Below are 20,883 nucleotides of genomic sequence, written 5' to 3'. Positions count from 1 at the left end.
TGGAGGCAATGCCCTGCCCAAACTGGGCAAAATAATATTTTTTTATTTTCAGTAGTTTACGATAAAGATTTTTTTAAATAATTAATTATATGCACCCACGATTCCTAATGTGAGGGACAAAGCGAAGCCCTGCCCCCCCCCCCCCCTTCTCTCCCACAGATAGAAGTCAAACTCTGCCTGTTAGAGTAAGATAGAGAAAGTTAAGCAAGTCACTAAAATATGAATAAACATTAATAACAGCATGCAAGTACAAATTTTACTCGCACATAAATTCCAAGTGCAAGCTTGGGCACGGCATAAAAATAAAAATACAATCCAAGACCATTTGTTCATAAATCTTTCGCTTAAAAACAAACAAAAAATATATTAAATATTACAGCAACTACGATAATTACCCACGACAAAGGTAGCTACCGAGATTGTCCAGCTCACCGATGACGGTCACCGATGATTGCAACACACACAAAAATGGTCACCTTGGATTAAGCGAAGCAACGGCATTTTTTAAATAAAACATCCAACGGTCATGTAAATATCAATTTGACCGTCACATAACAGAAATATCGATAGCATATGGCAGATTGAGCTGGAAAGTGGTGGCCTCTGCTACCGAAACCAGAGGTACAGTGAGCACGAAGCTCGTAGGTCTGAGTTAAACTGTGTCGATCTGTCGCTCTCCCAGAGCCCACGCCGCATGGGGAAGCGAAACGGAGTGGTGACTCTCACCCCCCCCTTGTCGTCGCTTGCAGGCACGCGAAGAACCAGGATACTGCCAGGGGACTTCAGTTCCTCCTCAAGGACAACAGGGACCTGCAGAAGTTCTTGCAAGACTGCCAGGAGGTGACGAGTCACAATCAACTCACGCTCAACGTTGGTCTTAGTCCTGTAGGTTTCATTAAAACAAAATACAGAGGGATTGCTCATGTGTGGCCTTTCAGTCGCTCCACAACTTAATCAGAGAAGTACGTGCTGTCACTGTGTCACACTGACTACAGTGATCCGTGATGACGGTGTGTGTGCTCCAGGAATACATGCTGTCACTATGTGTTACCTTAACTACACGTGATCCGTGATGATGGTGTGTGTGCTCCAGGAGTATGTGCTGTTACAATGTGTCACTGTGACTACACGTGGTCCGTGATGATTACCAACTCGCGCATCAAGCAGAGTGTAACGTTGGTCATCGTTCTGTAGGTTTCATGAAAAAAAAACTACACAGGAATTGCTCAAGCCGCTCACAACTTAATCAGAAGTAAATACATACGTTAAAAGAGCCTGAATAAACACATTGTGTGGCATCTCACATGGTGTAGTTTCCTTTCAAGCAGGTCGTGGGTGCGGTGTTCTTCAGTGCTATGCTTGGAAGATAAAACGTTGATGCTGTGATCACGCGTACATGATGTGCGCATGCACATTGAACTTCTTTTGCACCGTGCGTAGGCAACCGTGCTGATCGGAGGTGCGGAACGATTGTGGAGGCAAACGGTTGGTTCAATCCCGGCAGCCGCCCCGCTTGATTCTGCGCGTGAATTCGAACGTAAAATACCGCGGCGCGAGTCCCAGGGCCCGTGACGCTGTTCGACAACGAGCAGGGCCACGGCGCTCCGGCATCGCGGTCCGAGTTTGCAAAACGAGTAAAGATCGCTCACAAACTGGCCCCGTCGGGCAAAGCCCCGGCAGCAGGCGCCTCGGCGATAGCCGCGCGATGTGAGAATGGCGCGAGCAACGCCAGCGTCTCTGACGCCGTGCGCCGCGACGCAACTGTGACGTGTGCGGAGCAGCTGAGGCTGTGGATCAGCGAGAAGATGGTGACCGCGAGCGACGCGTCACCCTGCGGCGAGGCGCGAGGCCTGCACAGCAAGTGGCTCAAGCACCAGGCCTTCATGGCGGAGCTCGCTTCCAACCAGGAGTGGCTGCACAACGTCAAAGAGGTGTGTGTGTGTGTGCGGGCGCGCCGGCAGTGTCTGGGCGGCTAGCGCGGCTCGCGGAGGAAGAAGGAGACTTGGCTCTCGTTTCGCTCTGACGCTCGCACGCTCTGACGCTCGCACGCGCGTGCGTGATCCTTTATGAGGCAGCAGCGTCGCTCGCTGCTGCTTCTCGCTCTGTCTGTCTCTGCCTCCACCGCACGCCTGCGTCGTCACTTCGTTTAATTGGTCTCACCAGTCTGGTGTTTTCATGAGTCCTTGTTTAGTCACTTGGAATGAATCACTCTTTTGGAGGATAAAAAAAACGAATCTACATTGGGTGCCTTTATGTCAATGTAGGTGCTCGAGTCTAATTACAAATACGAAGGGGACATCACAGCGGTACACTCCGCTGCTCCTGAAGCAGTTTTTATCTGGGCTTGACCACCTGGATGTGAAATGGTAGTTGTTGCTCTGCTTCTACATCAGCAGCCGTACGACAGAAGAAGAAGAAGACTGAGTGTGTTTGAACGATATCAAATAAGCTCAGCGACATCCATTATTCCTTTTTACACTTTAAATTACTCGTTTTTGGACATATAATAACAATAATAAGACAAATTAAACATTTTGACAATTCACTTGAGGATAAATGACTATTTGACCATACTTCACTACGCTAGTCAGTGCGAGTTGATGAAGGGGAGGCCCAGGCGTTGTTCAGATATCACTCGAAGCCATGGCCGGGAATCGATCTCAGGTCACCGGAGTTGTAGTGCAGTGCACTAACCACTGTGCCACTCCTCCCCCTTCTGGTATATGAATGCAGGGAATTGACCCTGTGCTTTGTTCATTATCTCTTGGAGTTGTACCAGTCTTTGTTATGGGCATGAGTAATGCATCATCATATGTGCTTTGGATGGATCCGGCCGGGGTTCCCACTTGGCAGCAACTCCCCTAATCCATCTGTGTGGCGCTTTGAGTGGTATTCCTCTTTGCAATGCGGTGGGTTATATTTTTCGGTCGGTAATGGATCTGCCACCCATATGCCGAATAGAAATGCAGGGTCTTGAGACACAGTGAGGCTTTCCTGCATAAATGAAGAGCTTTACTTGACTTAAAGCTTTCGTTACTGCTGGAATTCATATTGGGTCTTTCGGTAAAGTAAAGTCACGTAGATAGGTTAAAAGAAAATAACAAAAAATAACAAAACTAGGACGTTTCGATCGCTTGTATTGCGATCAGGAAGACGACCACTTGTGTTGCGATCGAAATGTCGTAGTTTTTTTTTTGTTATTTTCTTTGAACCTATCTACGTGACTTTACCGAAAGACCCAAGAATATGAAGAGCTTTCCTATTATGATTTTTTATTCGCTCATCAAGCGAAAGCTGATACTTGGTTAAGCCAAGTCTCTTTTGTCGATTTGTGCAACAAAAACACAAACGCTTCTGTTAAAACATGCACGTGCAAAGCCCACCTTTCAGATACGAGGTGTAATTGAATGTCACTGATTCAGTTGTAGTAGGGTGGAGTTAGAGGCCTACATTAAATAGAAGGCCTTTTTTTTTTCCCTGGTGCTGACAGAAGTGGCGTCATCAGCCACGGTCAGGTTGAGGTGCACATGGGAGCCCCACTCTATAGAGGCCCTGCTGCTGCTGTTGGTGTCTGCAGCTCAACAGATGAACAACGTGCGAGCACCAGGATAAAAAGGCCTTTTTGCCCACATAGGCCTCTTAACTCACCCTGCTATATTAGTATAGCAATGATGTGCTGCTTGCTGCAATTCTCTACCCTAACCCTTTGAGATGTCCTCGAGCACGCGCGTACTAATGCTCTTCACAATCTCCTCTTGTACCTCCTGACTGCTTTCCTACGGCAGAAGTAACATCCACTCAGTCTTTTCTCTGCCCACGACACTCTGTCGTCTCTGCACGTAAGTCTCTTGTTTTCCTTGCCATCACAGACAGGTGCACATTCTGTGAGTGTGATCTCGATCCCAAAAGTACGCGTACGATTAACACGTGAACGACGCTAACATACCTGTGAACCTCTTATCAGTGCCTACCTTATTATTACAGACCAATTCAGACCTTATTGGTCACCCTGTGCCCTTATACATCTCAATGTTCATCCTACAAAGTCCCATCACAAGGGAGAAACACAAACAAATAGACAAAAAAAATGTTTGCCTCTATTGAAACGGCTGTACGCCGTATGGATCTGAAAACTCAATTTTCCTGTACAAAAATACGAGTAAACCTTATGGGTTGACAGGAATGCGCTTATGTAGTCTGAGCATTTTAAGTTATCTCTGGGGACGTGTGTAGTTGGAGTAAATTGTGAATGCTTTACACGATTGTAAATGAGTTAGAGGATATGTCCTGTTCTCAAAAGCACGTGATTACTTTTTAAAGTTTAAGCCACTTTCCATTTACACTTTAAACTTAAGCCACTGACCTAGTGGCCGGGTGGCTCGGCCGTAGAGCGAGCGGCTCGCAATTGCGAGGTTGCGATTTCAAATCCTTGTTTGTGGTTGCCTCAGCCCATCATCCCTCCGGAGTCGACAAAATTACTACCACTTTGTGGCTAAGTTAACAGTGGTTGTCCTATGGATAGTAGACTTGCCCTCGCTATAGGAATGTGGAGTTCCAAACATTGGCTACTGGCTGTGAACAGGAGAGTGGTCCCAATGCCTCAATGGTCATTTGTGGCGCCACGGTAACAAGATGTTAACTACCTCGCCTAGTATGCAGGAGGTCGTGCGTTCAATCCCGACCCTGACGCCTGCTGTATATTTGGAGTTTGCATGTTCTCCCCGTGGTCGTGTGGATTATTATCCAGATCTTCTGGTTTTTCTATCCACATTTAAAAACATGCGTTTCGAGTATTTGGCTGCTATAAATTTCCACGTGATAAGTCACTTGGTTGAGCTATCATTTGTGACCAGGTCGCTTCTGAAAAAAGGGCGACATAGCTTAGTGGGCCTTACCTGGTAAAATAAAAATTGTTTAATTTTATAGTTTTGTTAAATTTTAGCAGGAAATCGATTTGACTTTTTACATACAAAATACCAAGGGCCTTGTTACTTTGTGGAGCAGTGGAGCTTCTGCCTAGTCCCAGCGGCGTGCATATCACGATGCCGGAGGCTGCAGCTGCTATAATTATATCGAGCGCCGGCATGCATCGATGGGCACCGCCGGTGGACGCGACAACATCGGAAGTCGAATTACAAAGCCGGCCTAAATCGAGAAAGCCTGCTCAAGCTAGCCCGGCTCGCCTGCTCACGCGTCAATGTTACCCCCGCTGCGGCAGGCCGGCGCCGTGCTGGTGCAGCAGCAGCCCGGCGCAGCCCCCCTGGTGCAGGAGAAGCTGGGAGAGCTGCAGGCGCTATGGCGCCAGCTCGAGAGCTGCACGCAGCACAAGGCCGAGGAGCTGTTCGACGCGAACCGCACGGAGCTGCTCGCGCAGAGCTGCTCGACGCTCGATAACTGGCTGGGGGACGTGGAGAACCAGCTGCAGTCGGACGACTACGGGCAGGACCTCACCAGCGTCAACATCCTCCTCAACAAGCAACAGGTGCGCACATCTTCCAACTAGGGCCGCCAGCCGTTCCCGTGCGGACACGAAGCCGGATGCATCTCTAAGTGAGCACGAGGTGTGTTGTCAGAACTGTGCAGTTCACTGCTATGAAGCTCAACACAACCCCCCGTACTGGACCTCGGTGCAAATGAAATTAGCTGCCACCTGCATTTGGATCGTGTTTTGTACATGTGTTGAACTTGTTTGGCACCATACGTAGCCAACCGTGCTAATTGGAGGTGCGGAGAAGGACAACAAACTAAACACAAAGCGGTTCTAAAGAAATGAGTTTGTCCAAACCTGGACAAGTTGGTAACAATGTTTTTGACAAGCGTGGCATCGTCGCCGTTTTGTAATTAGTACCAATACATTCTGGCCTGCTTTGATTAACACGTACGTTTTCACACAGCAGCTGCTGCCTACCGTTAGAGTGGAGTTTTCTGGGTTGGGCTGCGAGTTGAGCATTTCTCCTCTCAAGTGTTTTGCCACGCACATAACGATGCATTTTGGAAGGAGGCAGTGACCGCAATCCAACAACAACGGAGGGCAGAGGAGCGACGCTCACAACAACGAGCGGAGCACCGAGTGGCTAAAACACAGCAAGTTGGCACAGTAGGGGGCACAGGTGGTGTATTGGCCAGTCGTCTCAGTCATTCGACACATTGCACCTGGGTCCGCCCCGTGACCTCCTGCCAGCGGGCGTTCGACACTTCACGTGGTCTCAACGTGCACATAGCCTGGCACAGGCACTGTGGTGACGTCACCGCCTTGTGATGCTCAGTCAGAAATCGCTCGTCTGATGAGTCCGCAAACTTGCACGGCAAATTAAGTGCGAACGCTCGGGGAGATTCCCTTAATCCAACCCACAGGAGTGCGCAGAGCTGGAGAGGGTCGTGCTTGTCTGACTAACAGCGGCCCCGTGTGCGTCTCGTCGGAATCCAGCTGCTGGAGAAGCAGGTGGAGGTGCGTGCCAAGGAGGCGGAGGATCTGTCCGGCCAGGCCGAAGCGTTGCAACGCGAGGGCAAGGGCGGCCCCGAGGTGGCCGGCCAGCGGCACGCGCTGGAGCGGCGGGTGCACCACGTGGCCGGGCCGCTGGCGCAGCGGCGGGAGCGGCTGCTCGCCTCCAAGGAGGGCTTTCAGTTCAACAGAGACCTGGAGGACGAGATGGTGAGCGCTGCAGCTCCTGCGCTCCCCCCCCCCCCCCACGTGAATGTGTTCCGGCGCCGGCAACTTGAGACGCGAGGGTCGGTGTGCGGCCGTGGGTGTTCACGAGCAGGCCCCGCAGAAGAAGACATTGTACAAACCCCAGCAGGCAAGCTTGTGGCAGGGCCCCATGTGATGCGTACGCACCAGGGTGAGGGGTCACGAGTGGGTTATGGGATGTTGCGAAGCCCACAGTGATGGATAAAGAATGGAGGGAGAATCTAAAAAAATAGTGTTTTGTACTAAAGATGATTTACGAAAGTTATCAACAGAAGGTGTATATTGGATCAATTGCTTATGCGGTAAGTGTTATATTGGACAGACGGGACGTAACATTAGCGTAAGAATAAAAGAACACCAAAGGAACATTACATTCTCCCAAACACAGCTGTCAGCAGTGGCAGAGCATGCTTGCCAACAAGGACATTCAATTGATTTTGATAACGTTGAAGTGTTATGCAGAACTAATTATTACTGGCCAAGACTAGTTCGAGAATCAATTGAAATTGAGAAGAATTCATATAATTTCAATCGCTGTTATAGCTATAAACTCAGCGCAGCCTGGCAGCGTATTATTAAGTGATACACGACACATTGCAATTCCTTACAGGTGAGTCACATGCTAAGTAGCTGATTACTGATCTTATTACATAATTAATTCACCCCAACCTCTGCCTCTGATCTCGAAACCTGATGGGGTTCAACAACGATGACGTCATCCTGCACTATTTAATACCGGAAGCAGGTGGATGGCTTCATTATTCTGGCAAATTGCCCGAAGATGCTGAATGTAATTTCCAACCAAACGTCGTACTCAATTTGTAAATGTTGTGGATCTACTCTTCAACACCCCGGTGGGCTAAAGCAGCGAACTATTTTGTCTTTTGTCAACGTGACACATTTTTTGTTGATTGGCCGCGTCGGGTGGTGGAGGGTTAGGACACATTTATAAATAACGCGATCTAACCCAAAAACCTTTATTATGAAGAATCTAAAAAGTTTTTCAGTGGTAGAATGAGCATGGGGGGGGGGGTGCTCACCACGATAATTTTGAGACCCTGAGCCAGGTGTGGAGATTTCACTTTTTTTACTTAGTTGGGGACAACTGTTGAGTGCTACCAATTTGATCGACCTCATTGGGACGACGTGTTGCGTTGACGTGTTGTGTTGACCCACGTCCAGGATTTTGAACTCGCAGTCCCAGCCGTTGGTGGAACCCGGGCACTCTGCCACACACGCGAAGGAAGTGAACAGCTCTTGAGCGAGGATGCGTGAGCCAGTGTCTGCACCAACGGGCATTTTGTTCGTGTACAGGCTCTCTGGGGCCTGTGTGAGCCTGTGCCATACGGCGCGAGAGCAGTGCCGCATTACCCCTGAAGCGTGTGGACTGTGGACGTCACTCACTACACGAGGCCCTTTCTTTACACAGTCCTGTGACTTGGGCCAGCCCTGGTCATTAGTTTATTAGGCCTAGAATCAGTCACTAAGCGTCGGTTAAAAACTCCTAAACGTATCAGTTGAGAGTTATATACTCACGTGATTAATGCCACCGACTCCCAGTGTTCTTCACAAATAGAATGCCGCGATGCATGAGGGAGCTTTACAAGTTATGCTGCTAAAATAAGTTCACCTATGGCCGGTGTTGGTTTATCACTGCAGCAGTTGACATCGTGTGATGTAGTGCTGCATCAGTTAACCGATTAATGATTTGTAATTAAGATTATGACATATGCATAACATCACATGTTTGAGAATCTGTGATGAATCTTTGCTGGTTGTGGCTGGCAAGGAATTTGCGTAACCCCTGCAGTGAGTATAGGCCACTCACATTGACCACAATATTAAATAATCATGGAATCTTGAATACAATTCTGATCCTGGATCATGCGTGGCGCCGGTGAATCGTTAACCCTCTTTGCCCCCCTCCCCCCACCCGGAATCAGCTCTGGGTCGAGGAGCGGATGCCACTCGCGACGTCTTCCGACCACGGGAATAACCTGCAAACGACGCAGCTCCTCATCAAGAAGAACGAGGTAGGGGGTGGCTCTTTGCTCCACCTCTGTGGGATCTGCAGGGGCGTCATGCCACCATGCCATTGGCAGCAATGGAGAAGAGGCGCGTGTCATTTTAATGCTGTGTAGAGGGACAATTATATTTTGTTGTATGTACGTGCGATTGGAAAGGCACCACTAATTAGCTCCCGCACCTCCCATTACCATGGTTGTCTACGTATGGTGCGAAATAAGTTCCACATACATACATACATACAGTTCAACATATATTCATACATGTCACCTTGCAACGCTACACGTTGTGTTCGTTTACCGTGCATTTTTAATCCAATAATGATGCTGCTCCATGCCACTCCATCGACTAGAAATCTGAGTGCGCGTCCTGTACAAACGGTGCCAGGCTGGGCACTGTTGCGCGCATTGCTGCGCCACCAAAGCAGTTGGTCAGCTGACAACCAACGCCGATGAGTGGCAGAAGAAGCGAGAGGTAGATTTTCTAACGTATGTTGCTGCCTTTCCAGAAATGGGTCGCAACACACCCTCCGGCAAAGCAAACGGCCATTTACAAACAGCATTTCTGCCAGCATTTTTGGATAACTCGTAAACATATCCTATTCCAGTTCCAGAAACCACAGATGTCCTTTGAGAGAGGGCATCCCGGCCTCCGTGAGGTTTCCGCCGCCGTGACGGTGACCAGCGAGCGACGCGACGAAGCTGACACGGCGTGTGTGACTTACAGACCCTGCAGAAGGAGACGGAGGGCCACCGTCCGCGCATGGAGGAGGTGTACCAGCGGGGGAAGGCGCTGCTGGCCCGCGGGGTGGTGCCGCCCAGCGGCGGCGACCGCCTGGAGGGGTTGAAGGCGACGTGGACCCGCCTCGGGCAAGAGGTGGACAAGCGGCGGGGACGGCTGGAGGCGGCGCTGCGGGCTCACCAGTTCTACTGCGACGCGGCCCAGGCCGAGGCCTGGATGGACGAGCAGGAGCTGCACATGATCACCCAGGAGAAGGCCAAGGTGGGGGTTGTTGTCAGCCTCGCTTGTTGCGACGGCGGTGTGATGCGCCGCTCAATATTACGGCGATATAAATACCGTGGTCGGTGATCGTGATGATGATGATTATAATAATAATGTTTTGTTTTCCGCGGGACAAACCTTACTGAGGGTTATCAAGACTTCCTCTTTGAGGAAGGTTTTTGAAAACTTGCGCGTGACGTCACTAGGGCCTAGAGGTTAGTACCGCACGCTTTGAGATGTTGACAGACAGTAGAGGGTATAGAGAGAGAGACATGGTTGCTAGGGTTACTGAATGGTAGTGTTTGTTGTTGCTTCCTAATTTTTTTTTAACAAAGCCTTAAATTGTCGAATTTACTTACGAGACCATCCAGATTAAGCTACGTTTTAGTGAGTTGCCGAGGAAGGAAGAAAGAAAAAATAAAAGACATCGGGACTTAGATGAGTGTAACGCTGTGCTCCGTGGTCCACTGGTCGCCTGCGGAAACGGTTTTAGCTACAACAGTTCAGAGGAGTTTTGGCTTAGAAAAGTTTGTAATTGTTACACACGGTGACCCACGAAGACAGTGTGGAGGGGTGACAGCGGTGAGTGGAGCGTGGCTTCAACAGGGGTTGTTGTTTGTGCGCAGGACGAGGCAAGCGCGACGGCGCAGCTTGCGCGCTGCGACCAGCTGGAGCGCGCCGTGTTGGACTACGGCGACGCGGTGCGCCGGCTTGGGGACGGCGCGCGGGCCATGGTGGACGCCGCACACCCCGACAGGTGGAGCAGCAGCACGTCCACTAAACCGTCCATTCGCTGCGCTTGTCAGCGGCGTGAACTTCCACCCCCTCTCCACCCACCCTCCTCTTTGTATCTGTAGCCATCCGCACGTGCAATTAGCACGGTCGGCTACGTACGGTGCGAAAGAAGTTCAACGTACACACGTGCATCGTCCGTGTTGTCCGCAGCTTTGTCGTTTGTTGTATCCGCAATAAGGGTTGCACTGAATAGGAAGTGTGCAGGATGGAGGAGGGCCTGCTACTGAGAGGGGCTCGCCGCACATTTGGCGACCGAGTGGAGAAACCTAGGAGCAGAGGGTGGGAGGCTGCCAGGGCAGTTTTATGGGTCTCTGTGAGTTTGTGGGTCTCTGGTGCTAGTCTGTGAGTCTCTGCGTAAGTGTATAGGTCAGCGGTCGGGAACCTATGGTTCGCGAGTCATATATGGCTCTTCCGGTGACGGCATATGGCTCCCAGACAATTTTGAGTTGAAAAAAATAATAATAATATAAAAAAAAAAATCAGTTTGGAACTGATTTTAAAATACTTGTGATATTGCTTAATAATATTGTGTCATTTTAAAGTAAACAGAAATTAGTTTTGAAGATAAATTTCACGGGTCACGGGTTCCGTGAACCGTGACCCGTGGGTCGGGACGGGAACCAATGGCTCGCGAGCATGTCACGGGTCATTGTAAAGGTGAAGAAATCCATTTGATCAGATAGCCAACTAGTTTATCCGCTTCAACCCTTGTAACGGAAAAGATGGCGAAAAGAAAAAAAGACGATGATTACCGTGCATTCCAGGCTGCGTGGACAGAGGAATTTGCATTTGTGGAGAGAGCAGGATCTGCGGTATGTCTAATATGCAATGATAAAATTGCATCGATGAAACGGTCAAATATAAAGCGGAACTTCGATACGCACCATGCTTCATTTGCATCGAAATATCCAGCGGGGGACAGCAGGAAAAAGGCATGCGAAGAGCTACAGCGGAGAGTGCAGACGAGTCAGCAGTAACTACGTGTGTGGACCAAGCAAGGTGACGGGAATTCCGCTAGCTTTGCGGGTGCTTTGGCAATAGTAAGGAATGGAAAGCCATTCATAGATGGCGAGTATGCCAAAACATTCATGCTTGATGTGGCCAATGAACTGTTTGATGACTTCCCAAATAAAGACAAGATAATCAAACGAATAAAAGACATGCCTCTGTCAGCAAGAACTGTTCACGATCGTAGCATCATGATGGCAAATCAAGTCGAGGAAACACAAATTAAGGACATAAACGCCGGGACATACTTTTCTCTCGCGTTAGATGAGTCAACAGACGTTAGCCATCTATCTCAGTTCAGTATAATTGCCAGGTATGCTGCAGGTGACACACTGCGTGAGGAAAGCTTGGCTGTTTTGCCAATGAAAGGGACAACAAGAGGGGAGGATTTATTCACGTCTTTCATGGAGTTTGCTAAAGAAAAAAAACTACCGATGGATAAACTTATTTCTGTCTGTACTGATGGTGCAACCCTGTATGTTGGGGAAGAACAAAGGATTTGTAGCGCTTCTCCGTGAACATGAAAAGAGAGCCATCCTAAGTTTTCATTGCATCCTGTACCAGGAGGCGCTTTGCGCTCAGACGTGTGGCCAGGAGCTTGGTGAGGTGATGTCGCTGGTCATTCGAGTGGTCAACTTTATTGTTGCCCGAGCTTTAAATGATCGCCAGTTTAAAGCTCTGTTAGAAGAAGTTGGGAATCATTATCCCGGTCTGCTTTTACACAGCAACGTGCGTTGGTTGTCAAGGGGGAAGGTGCTCAGCCGTTTTGCAGCTTGCCTGAGTGAAATCCGGACTTTTCTTGAAATGAAAGGCATCAAGCATCCTGAACTAGACAACACTAACTGGCTCCTGCAGTTTCACTATCTCGTGGATATAACTGGCCATCTGAACCAGCTCAATGTGAAAATGCAAGGTATTGGAAATACAATCTCATCCCTTCAACAAGCAGTGTTTGCATTTGAAAGCAAGCTTGAAGTCTTTCTCAGGGACATTGAAATAGGTCGTCTTCTGCACTTTGAAAGACTGCGACAATTTAGAGATGCATGCTTAGCAAGTGACTCCACTCAACATCTGGATCTCCAGCAGCTAGCTGGCTTTACGTCCAATCTCCTGCAGTCATTAAAAGCACGTTTTGGAGAATTTCGTGCGCGCACTGGTCTTTTCAAGTTCATCACTCATCCACATGAGTGTGCAGTGGACAAAGTCGACCTGACATGCATCCCCGGGGTCTCTATCGGAGACTTTGAGCTGGAAGTTGCTGACCTGAAGGCATCAGACATGTGGATGAGTAAGTTCAAGTCACTTAATCGAGAGTTGGAAAGTCTTGCGCGACAGCGAGCAGAGCTGGCGAGGGAACACAAGTGGACAGAAATGAAAAATCTTCAACCTGAAGACCAGCTGATTCTTAAAACTTGGAACGAGCTTCCTGTGACATACCACACAATGCAGCGTGAGTATTGCCGTATTGACCATGTTTGCTCTACATATGCATGTGAGCAGTCATTCTCGCATATGAGGAACATTAAGACCAACCTACGCTCACGTTTAACTGATGGAAGCCTTAACGCCTGCATGAAGCTCAACCTCACCACGTATGAACCAGACTACAAGACCATCAGCAAAACCATGCAGCACTAGAAGTCGCATTAAAAGTAAGACATATTTAATTTATTATACGTTAAAAATACTATATGGCTCTCAATGAAATATATTTAGAAATATTTGTTTTTTATGGCTCTCCCAGTCAAAAAGGTTCCCGACCCCTGGTATAGGTGATTGTGGGAGTCTATAGGTCTCTCACGTGAGTAGAAAGCCAGATGGTGTGAGACTTTCAGGGCGGGTGTTTGAGGTTGCCTCGTGTTGACTGCATCAGCCGCTGTGGGGTCTTGGTGGAGGGGAGAAAGCGCTGGCAAGGAGAGGTGTGCAGCTGGTGTCGGTGGCTTTGGCCACGGTGACCCCTGACCTCATCTCTGTTGGCCACAGGCAGGGGAGTGCGTAACGCTGGATGGCAACCTTTTCTTTTTTTGCAACAACATGTGGGCTCGGCAAACCACACCGGAAGATTCCAACAACAGGATACGAAGAGCCATTCCGGATCGGTGGAACCACATGAAAGTGAAAGGCACGAAAGGGGAAGGATTAGGGCCCCCCCCCTGCCCCAGCCAAGTGGAGACCTCGTGCAGGGGGGTGGGAGATAGACGATTCAAATGGGGAGAGTAGACAGGGAGAGGGGGGGAGAAGAACAACAACAACCAGCACACTAAGGGAAGGCCTGGGGAAAGGGGGCGCAGAGGTCGGGACACCGAGTGGCAGCCTTTTAATGAAGCCCAAACAAAAACTTGTGCCGTCATTCTCTCGGTGACAAACCCCCCACCCACAGGGAGTTACCGGCTACTCAAGTCGCATTGCGACCCGAATTGTAATTTCATCATCAGCTTCACCGTTTAGCTCACGCGCAGGTCACCCAGATTCTGCACAGAACATATCAGCCGTGGCTATACCGTAGGTCCTCATTTTGCACCAATCAGGATGATTGGTTCTTTCGGTAAAGTCATGTGACTTTCCGGAAAGAAGCATAGAATATGAATTCCTGCAGTCACGAAAGTTTGAAGTCAGATTGATTTTTTTTACACATTTCTTCTTCACGCAGTCACGGCTACATGCCTAGGTTTGGCAGTGTGCTCGCCATCTCAAAGCTCCACACATTGTATATTTGTTTTATATGTATGGAAATGTTTTAATCGAAATTGTTGTCCATTGAGGTGCGCCATTCTTGGAAATCCATAATATCCGAAGCAGAAAGCATGGCCATATCACATCAACAACAACAACAGCCGTGATTTGCCACTAAGTGGCGGTGATGTCACCACGGCGCTTGTGCCAGGCCCGCTGCCAGGAGGTCAGGGGACAGACCCAGGTGCCATGGGTTGCCTGACTGAGATGACTGGCTGATGCACCACCTGTGCTCCTTACTGTGCCAACTTATCATATACAGTGATACCTCGGTTCACGAACTTAATTCGTGAACTGACTCTGGTCGTGAACCGAATTGGTCATGAACCGAGGCACATTTTCCCATAGGGTTCAATGTAAATCCGGTTAATCCGTTCTGACCTTTTTTTTTGGTTTTTGAAGCACAAAAATATGAAACAAATGACAATACACATTACTGTAGTACTGTACAGTATAGTAATGTATAAAGAGAGAACACTAACCTTGCTTGAGATGACTTCTGGCATGGAGGAAGGCAGGTGGGAGGCGGGTGGGAGACAGTAAGCACTCAAACGGGTGAACTGTACAATACAGTAAGTACAGTATTGTACAGTACAGTAGTACAGTACTGTATGTGCTAAAAAGCACACCAAAAATCAAAAAGTCACTGAAAGTGTCTTCACAGTACTCACAGTACTTATTTCTGTGTCTCTGCTTCTCTCCACGATCTTCCTACAGGAAGTCACGACCATGTGACAGCCTGGAATTAGCATAAAAATGGCCGCGGCTCCTGTTCGTGAACCGAAGCGGAGTTCGTGAACCGGAGAATATTTTATGAAATTTTCTGTTCTTGAACCGAGTTGTTCGTGAACCGAAGCGTTCGTGAACCGAGGTATCACTGTAATATCATACACGTGTACATATGCGCAAGCTATAGACGCATATTAGTGGCTCACATTAACTAATCTGATTTAGTGGTGGTGTGGTGGTGGTGGTGGTGTGTTGGCAGTGGTGGTGATTTCGTGGCATTGGGTGGTGTTGTGGCGGTATTGGTGGTAATGTCGTTGTGGCGGGGGTGGTGATGTGGTGGCAGTGCCAGTTGGTAACGTGCCGGCCGGCGGTTGCTCTGCGCGTTCCAGCGAGCAGATCAGAAGCAAGCAGTCGCAGGTGGAGCGGCTGTACCGCAGTCTGCAGGAGCTGGTGCAGGAGAGGCACGTCGGGGCGGGGGGTCTGTGCAGGCTCTTCCACCTGCAGCGGGAGGTGGAGGACCTGCAGCAGTGGATCTCTGAGAAGGAGGTCCTCGCCGTCTCCCCGGAGCTGGGCCAGGACTACGAGCACGTCACGGTACGTCGGCGGGCAGCACACGCTGCTGCCTCTGCGGCTCCCTGTGTTCACGCAGTTTTATTTCATAAAAATATAAAACAATAGAATTCTCACGACGTTTCGATTGCAACACAAGCAATCATCGTCAGGTGTGAAAACCAAATTTTCTTGCTGTGGTTTTCACACCTGAAGATGATTGCTTGTGTTGCAATCGAAACGTCGTGAGAATTTTATTGTTTTATGTTTTTATTATTTTATTCCCTTCTACGTGACTTTACCGAAAGAACCAAGAATATGAATCCCTGCAGTCACCAAAGCTTTAAATCAAAATGTATTTTATTTAACTCGACTATTACCAGGTCGGGCTCACTGAGCTATAGACAGCTCTTTTCAGAAGCGACCAGGCTATCACAAATTATAGCTCAACGAAGTGGCTTGTCATTGTGTGGAAATTGACAGCAGACAGATACTCTGAATGTACGTTTATTATAAATATGGAGGGACAAATTAGAAATCCTGGACAAAAATATACGCGACCGCGGGGAGAACGTGCAAACTCCAAACATGCAGGCGTCAGGTTTGGGATCGAACCCACGACCACCTGTATACCAGCGAGGTGGTTAACGTCTCCTGGCCACCGCGGTGCCCTCCGTGTCCAGGGCTGGCAGTGTGCTTGCCCATCTCACAGCTCCTCGCTATACAGCCACGTGTCTTGAAGGGGGACGTTTTCAGCTCCACAATTGAACCTCATGGCGGGACCCCGGGGCCCGATAAGCCCCCGGCTCTCGCATAAGCATTATATTATATGTAAACAAAAACTTTGCTCTTTTTCACCAATGGGTTTGAAGGATGGTGGCAAGTGTTGTCTTGTTAAACTTTGCCTTTAAAACTGAAAACTACTTAGCTGAAGTACCTCTATTTAAATGCACTATCAAAAAAATAATTTACACCCCTCTGTCAATCATCGTGTTTCTCAGTTTGGATTTGTGAACACACTTTGTAAACGGTACATAAAATAGTACGCGTTTTCAATGCGCTGTTCATATTGTAACAAGCGTTTATACCAATGTTACTCTACAGAGTAAGTGGGTCGCCGCTCCTCTTATCCGCATTTATACGAGCGGTATGTGGGGACTATGGCTTAACCGCAAAAAAAACCTATTTGCACAGATGCATACGGACAAGAGAAGTATTATCAAACAGGTAATAGGATTGTCATCGATTGATCCTGCCGGCAGACATTGGAAGGTCACAAATAATAATGAAGATAAGAGAGTAGTTTCACTGTATTATGACAACAGAATGATCCGCGCCAGGTGGGTCATGGCGTTTATGTGCGCGGAGGGACCGAGTCGCCAAAAGTAAATAAATAGATTTTGACTTCCGTTTATTCGGGACCCCGTGGTCCTGCCATAAGGTTGAATTGTTCCACTCGTGTGGCACGAGTTAAAATGGCCGCCATAAATGTTTTTTCTCGTTGTGGCAATGGTGTAAGTTGGGTTAGTTTATAAGGTCTCCCCCCCCCCACCCCTATTTGTATGTACACGTGTATGTAAATGGACGGTCAATTTCGATTTTGGCCAGTAGGTAGCTGAGCAGGACTCTTGGGTGGTTACCTTGTAAGCATCTCAGCCACGTGGACAATGGAGGCCTGGGGCAGGCCCTACTCAGTGTGATGTACATGTCGTTTCGTTTTACAGAGATTCATAAATAATCGTGTTGCCATCGTTCTGGAGCCCCGCATATCTTCCTTTCGAACGTGCAACACTTGAACGGCATGCAGTGTCATCCGCTTTAGCATCACCGACACACGTGGAGATACGGGTTTAAAAAAAGATCCGTATTCCTTTTGCATCATCTTACTGGGTTCTCAAATGCAGCATAATAGCTACACCGTTGCCCACAGTCAAATGCATGGAGGTTTTACAGCCAGTGAACTACACACACACACACTTACTCCTCGTCTTACTGAAGGTGACCTAAATGTTTCATAATCGGGCTACCACCTCTTCTACTGTAGACCAAATCCAGACATTTTTCAATCAGCCAGCTCTCTTCACTGTCTTACGGTGTTGAAGTTCCACACAATACCGCTGCAAAATCTCGGTACAGAATCGATTTCTAGCAATGGCTGTTCTTCATTGCACATCATCAGTGTGGCTACGCACAAGAACCAGTTTCGTAAAATGTGACCTATTATATGTTTGTTCTTTTAAGGCCACAGCAACGATGTTTTTCAGTAAAAGTAGAGTTGCCACCTGTCCATATTTGACCAGAACAAGTCCAGAAATTGGCACCTACTGTGTTTGTGGAGCCGGAATTGATTTGTCTACTTAGATTTGTGTTTGTGTTGCTAACTGTGCTTGTGCACCACTGCCAATGTAGTGGCAGCCACATCATGGAGCGATTGTTCACTTTATGCACGGGCGGCACTCGTGCGGTGGCTAGGAGATGTTAACTACCTCGCCTGGTATGCAGGAGTTTGCGTGTTCTCTCTCCCCTTAGTCATGTGAATTTTACTCCGTGTTTTTCCCTCCACATTGAGAATAAACATGCATATAGAGAAGTTTCCACTTGAAAAGCCACTTCGCTGAGCAATCATTTGTGGCCAGGTTGCTTCTGAAAAACAGCTTTGTAGCTCAGTGGGACCGTACCTAGTAAAATACAAAGTAGTTTCGTATTTTTTTAAACAAGTAGTTGTGCGTGTTCTGCTCACTCAGATGCTGCAGGAGAAGTTCACGGAGCTGGCCCGAGACACGGAGGGCATCGGGCAGGAGCGCGTCGACGCCTTCGGCAAAGCGGCCGACGAGCTGCTGCGCGAGGGCCACCCTGACTCGCCCACCGTGTGCCAGTGGAAGGCCTCGCTCGACGCGTCGTGGCGCAAGCTGCTCGAGAAGATGGCCACGCGCAAGCGGGGCCTGGCGGGCTCGGCACGGATTCACAAGCTGCTGCACGACGCGCGGGAGCTGCAGGGCCGCGTGCAGGAAAAGCGAGCACAGATCCCCGAGGAGTCGGGCCGAGACCTCAACCACGTGGCGTCGCTGCAGCGCATGCACTCGGCGCTGGAGCATGACCTGCTGGCGCTCGGAGCACAGGTAGCTCGGAGTGCGGGTAGCATCGCACTCGCCAGCTTCCCTGCGAGGGGTTCCGTTGTCTGGCAGCGCTGTGCTGGAGGAGTGGACGTGCGAGTTGCGGTGAAACAGCCGAAGCAAATTCTGTAGACCTTTTTAGGCTCTCGTGGAGCGTTTTTACTTGCTGAACAGTTGCTTGGCACAGGTCCAATGGACCAAATTGGTGAAGTGGCTAGGAACAAACGGGGCTTTCAAAATTGTAATGGATAAGAGTTGACAACTCATCTCTTGAAATTCAACAAGGTTATTACAAGAGTTTGGAACAAGAGGAAATGGGAAGGAATGCCAAAGTTGAGCAGTGCGAGGACGAGGGAGACGTGGAGATCATTCTTGGTCCCCTTTCCCTGGAGGCAAAAAAGTGCACGCTTCGGCGGCTTGGCCCATTTCCACGAGTCACCTCGGTGCAACAAGATGCGAGACAGACGACACCAGACCAAAAAAAGATTCAACTCTTCATTTCAAGTCGTGTCCTGAATTGTGACAATTCGTGCAGTAACGTAGGCCGAGGGTGGATTGTTACGAGCCTCATCAACTGGGCTGGATTGCACGCGAGCCACTTTGCTGGCGAGTGACCCTCACCAAGCCAGGCGTGTGGGCTTGCCCTTCCGTGTTCTTGTGCGCCCATCTCAGTTGAGGTGATATTGGGCACTCTCACATCAAAACAGCAGCTTCTATAATTGAGGTTTTTGTTGGGTTAGATCACGTAAATATAAATACGTTGTTATACCCGCCACCACCACCCGATACAGCTAATTAGTAAGGTTTGTCACGTAAACATAAATCATTCCACTTAGTTGCTAGTTCAGCACTCACCGGTGCTTTGGAGAGTAAACCCACAACAACATTTACAATTGGCGGCTTCTGCCCTTTGGCTCATTTCAGGTGCAGCAGCTGCGCGAGGAGTGCTCTCTGCTGTTGAGCGGCGACATCGGAGACAAGGCGCCCGAGGTCCGCAGGCAGGAGGAGAAGGTGGTGGCCTCGTGGACCGCCCTACAGGAGGCCTGCAAGGCCCACCGGTTGAGCCTCGCCCAGGCCAGCGAGAGGTTCCACTTCTTCAGCCTGGTGCGCGACCTCATGCTGTGGATGGAGACGATCATCCGACAGATCAAGGCCCAGGACACCCCCAGGTGCGAGGGCTTCAGTGTCTCTGCGTGAATTCTGCTGCGTGACGGAGGGAGGCCGGCCAAGTGGCTCGGTGGGTGGAGCGAGTGGCTCGTGGTGGGAAGGCTTGCTAGTTTCAAATCCCGCTTAGGGGTTTGACTCGGCCTCTCATCCCCCTCTTTAGGGGCCATTAAAACAAAGTACCGCCTTGTGGGGAAGCCGACGGTGGTTGTCCTATGGACATACTCGCCCCTGCCGTAGGAACGTGGAATTTCCACCACTGGCTCAAGGTTGTAAACGGGAGGTGAGCACAACTAAGCTTCATTGCTCATTTGAGCAGGAAATAACTTTTTGACTTGTTTCCCGTAGAACTAAATTAAAGTCAAGTTTCTCTCAGTCCTGAGGAATGAGTCAACCCCCGACTGGGAATAGTGGATCGACAGCGCCACCTCAGGTCGTGAATCACTCCAAATCAGACGGTTGTGAAGTCAAATCTCGGTGGGGAGATCGCTCAGCCTGGCAGCTCACTAGAGTTGATACAAATGTGTGTGACTTTGTGGAAAGTCACCACTCCTCACGCTGTGGGATGTCTGGCCCCTTCCATGTAAATGTGGAATTTAAATGACTTCTCTGAGGGCCGGCAACCAAGATGAGCTCAACCCCCACTGCTCACTGTAGCAGGGAGGCAGTCTGCGCGTTTGACTGGCCACCTTGATTAATTTATTTTTAGTCGTTTACAATTAAGATTCAAAACAAATAAATAATATGCGCCCACGATTCCTAATGTGAGGGACAAAGCGAACCCCTACCCCCCCAAATATAGAAGTCGCACTCCTCCTATGATCAAAGTATAGAGGACAATGTACATTCTTGCGTAGCTTTTCTCAAATATAAAAATTGGTGAGAGTTAATACCGTATTCCCCATGTTACAAGACGCTCTGAAAGGTTAAACATTGTGCCTAATGTCAATAAAGTTATACGAATCTGGTCTCACACACACCCCTACCAGATTATAAGACGACCACCCACAACCTTTTTCTTTAAAATACAAGGGGGGGGGGGGGGTGGGGATGTGTCTTGTAATCTGGAAAAAATAT

The 20,883-nt window shown here is 49.0% G+C and overlaps 1 protein-coding gene across 1 annotated transcript in view; it reads left to right on the top strand.

The window, feature by feature from the left end:
* LOC144941604 (spectrin beta chain, non-erythrocytic 1-like) overlaps nt 1-20,883 on the top strand; it is a 168,518-nt gene that overhangs the window by 137,514 nt on the left and 10,121 nt on the right. Inside the window, exons 20-29 of the mRNA XM_078867924.1 lie at nt 750-840; nt 1,782-1,931; nt 5,219-5,482; nt 6,428-6,652; nt 8,632-8,721; nt 9,440-9,715; nt 10,342-10,472; nt 15,370-15,574; nt 18,274-18,648; nt 19,567-19,811. Of these exons, the coding sequence (XP_078724050.1) occupies nt 750-840; nt 1,782-1,931; nt 5,219-5,482; nt 6,428-6,652; nt 8,632-8,721; nt 9,440-9,715; nt 10,342-10,472; nt 15,370-15,574; nt 18,274-18,648; nt 19,567-19,811 (2,052 nt within the window). The remainder of the gene's footprint in view (nt 1-749; nt 841-1,781; nt 1,932-5,218; nt 5,483-6,427; nt 6,653-8,631; nt 8,722-9,439; nt 9,716-10,341; nt 10,473-15,369; nt 15,575-18,273; nt 18,649-19,566; nt 19,812-20,883) is intronic.

The sequence above is a fragment of the Lampetra fluviatilis genome, chromosome 25 (assembly GCF_964198595.1).
Source record: "Lampetra fluviatilis chromosome 25, kcLamFluv1.1, whole genome shotgun sequence".
In the NCBI taxonomy this organism is placed as follows: domain Eukaryota; kingdom Metazoa; phylum Chordata; class Hyperoartia; order Petromyzontiformes; family Petromyzontidae; genus Lampetra; species Lampetra fluviatilis.
Note: the sequence above shows the minus strand (reverse complement) of the source record. Positions and strands in the feature narration are given on the sequence as shown.